Source organism: Dasypus novemcinctus, chromosome 2 (assembly GCF_030445035.2).
Source record: "Dasypus novemcinctus isolate mDasNov1 chromosome 2, mDasNov1.1.hap2, whole genome shotgun sequence".
Taxonomy (NCBI): domain Eukaryota; kingdom Metazoa; phylum Chordata; class Mammalia; order Cingulata; family Dasypodidae; genus Dasypus; species Dasypus novemcinctus.
Window position 1 is genome coordinate 139,177,804 of NC_080674.1, and position 2,402 is coordinate 139,180,205.

Genomic DNA, 2,402 nt, shown 5'->3' on the forward strand with positions numbered 1-2,402 from the left:
CTAGAAAGTGATGATTAAATCTGTGGTTTGCTGTGAATGTTCCATGTCAGATAAAGATTCTTCCAATGCCTGCCCCCCACGCCCCACGGCTTACCTCAGGTTGACAGCACGCTACCGTGGCATATATAACACGGGAGGCTGTCGCGGACAGTTCAGAACCCCACGGAGGACCAGGATAAGACAGAATGCATCCCTCCAAGTCAGCCATGGGGACACTCCCTGCCCTGCCCCTGCTCCTGCTCCTGCTAGGCCTCGGGCTCCGAGCCCCTCAGGCCCAGGGGCTGCCGGTGAACATCACTTTTAAGAAGTGCCAGATCATGGTCAAAGAAATTCAACAATTGCTAAACATGATAACTTTGCGTCCAGGGGTGAGTAGCCGGGATAAGGTTGGGATGGGGCGGAGAGGGGTTGCTGGGTGCCTCAGGCAAGCGGGACTCATGAGCTTTCTCTCCTGCCCCTGTAGGAGCTCGATCCAGAAGAGGTTGGGATCCTGACGGTAAGAGCTCAGCCCTGGACTTTGGCACATCGGGGTCTCCTTCCTGGGTGACCTCAGCATGTCACTCAAACCTTGCCTTGCCTCAGTTGTTCTTCTATAAAATAGGGGGAGCAGCGCCTATTCAGAGGGGTTGTTAAGAGAGTGAAATGACGTAATGTATGTCAAGTTCCCAGCCCAGTGTCAGGCACTTAACAGGTGTTCAATACATGGCCTCTGCTACGGCTATAATAATGAAAATGATTATTTAAAATATAAAACGAAAACACAGCTCTAGGGAAATAATACCAGGGACGTGAAGCTCAGTTTCCCAGGAAAGATGGACTAAAATTTCCTCCTCAAACTTGACTGCTTCCTTCCTTCCCATTAAAAAACCTGTTTGTTTGCCACCTACATCAGGCCTGGCCTTATCACTTTCAGTGATGTTTTCTAATCCCGGTTGGCTTTGATGGCTTTGCCTCACCTTTGTTTGCATGGCATTTCTTGGATCAAACAAGAGGCTGAAATCTTCCCTGGGTGTTTTGACCATTTGCATTTCCCCTCTTCGGGGCTCTCAGTTCCCTTGTTGCTCCATTCCCACGCTAGGGCCTCTGATTTTTTTCCTGATTTCTAGGAGCCCTTAATTTGGTGGAAGCATTTGATCATGCCTCCTAGCTCACGTACTTCCCTGGGCTAAATCTCTGCCTTTCACAGGGCTTCTCTAGGGAGATATTTTTTCCCCAAGTACCAGAAGTTAACTCTGTCCACCCAGGCCCTCTCTGCAGCTCCCGTGGTCCCTGGGGCTTGGGGTTTGGGGAAGCAGGCGCGGCCTGGGGTGTGTGCTCACTCCCAGACCTGTGCCCTTTGGGGCAGCTCTGGGATCCACGTGAGGCAAGAAGGGGACTGAAGGGGATTGTCCAAGGATATTCCCGACCCTTCTCCTCTCACACATATTCTTTGTCACCTTAGGACGAGTCCAATTGGCGGGCAAACCTGGATGCATTCCTGAATGCTATTATTCATTTCCAGAAGGAGGATGTATCAAAAATTGAGAGAAATCTTCGGGTACGTAAAGCTGTCGGGGGCGCGGGGGCTCCCTGCCGTGGCACTGCCCTGCCTCTGGGGAGGAGGGTGGCAGGACCCGCTCCTCTTCCTGGGGTGTCTCTGACTGTCTGCTTCGGTCTCTCCCCACAGGCATTCAAGCTGACCCCGACCTCAGCCGAGCCCACGGTAAGCTGCACCCCAAGAGGCCCCTGCCATGGCCCGGCCCTCGGCCTCTCACCCCTCTTCAACTGGCCTCATCTAATGCTCCCTTCCTGGTTTCTTCTCAGGCACCCCCAATCAGCATCGAAGAGAAAGACTGGGATGACTTTGGAAGGAAGTTGGATAAATATCTGGATGTTCTTTGTCCAATTTTTGCCAGAAGCGAAATGACAACTGTCAGCAACAAACCATAACCCTTCACTCCTCAGTCTGAGGTCCGGCTTCCTTCCCGGGCCTTCCCGCCAGGCCTTGGGACGTCTGACACACCAGTGTTTGACAACTGGACGCCTCTCCTGCAGTCCGGGACTAGAAGGATTGCTGATTCTGTGGAGTCAGAAGAATTGTTGAATTATTGATTACCTAACTTCTGAAATGTGAAGCTCCCATCTGGCCCTTTATGACTGTGTTCTTAGTTTTATCTTATTGAGGTTATTTATTTATGTATTTATTTATTACCTTCTGTAATGTGAAGCATATTTATTTTAGCAGAGGAGCCCTGTCCTGCTCCCTCTGTATAAAACTCAAAGGGCCGCTTGGCCTTTTTTTTCTGTACCTCATGTTTCAAACTGGATTCTACTCATCTGTGAAAATAAACCACACTGTCTCCACGACTGCTTTGTTGCCATTGTCTCCATTTGACTCAGTGACACTGCAGATGAAATTCGGG

At 50.6% G+C, this 2,402-nt stretch overlaps 1 protein-coding gene across 1 annotated transcript; it reads left to right on the plus strand.

The window, feature by feature from the left end:
• The first annotated feature begins 206 nt into the window (after positions 1-206).
• Positions 207-1,929, plus strand: IL3 (interleukin 3). The gene is made up of 5 exons (XM_058285044.1): positions 207-368; positions 464-496; positions 1,442-1,537; positions 1,667-1,702; positions 1,804-1,929. Exons 1-5 carry the CDS (start codon positions 207-209, stop codon positions 1,927-1,929), a joined length of 453 nt encoding a protein of 150 aa, XP_058141027.1.
• Positions 1,930-2,402: the final 473 nt, after the last annotated feature.

Bases quoted from the DNA above. Each gene is read 5' to 3' on its own strand.
- IL3 (XM_058285044.1), top strand. From the start codon at position 207: ATGGGGACACTCCCTGCCCTGCCCCTGCTCCTGCTCCTGCTAGGCCTC. The intron at 497-1,441 runs GTAAGAGCTCAG...TTGTCACCTTAG, and splicing joins AAGAGGTTGGGATCCTGACG to GACGAGTCCAATTGGCGGGC. The intron at 1,703-1,803 runs GTAAGCTGCACC...GTTTCTTCTCAG, and splicing joins CGACCTCAGCCGAGCCCACG to GCACCCCCAATCAGCATCGA.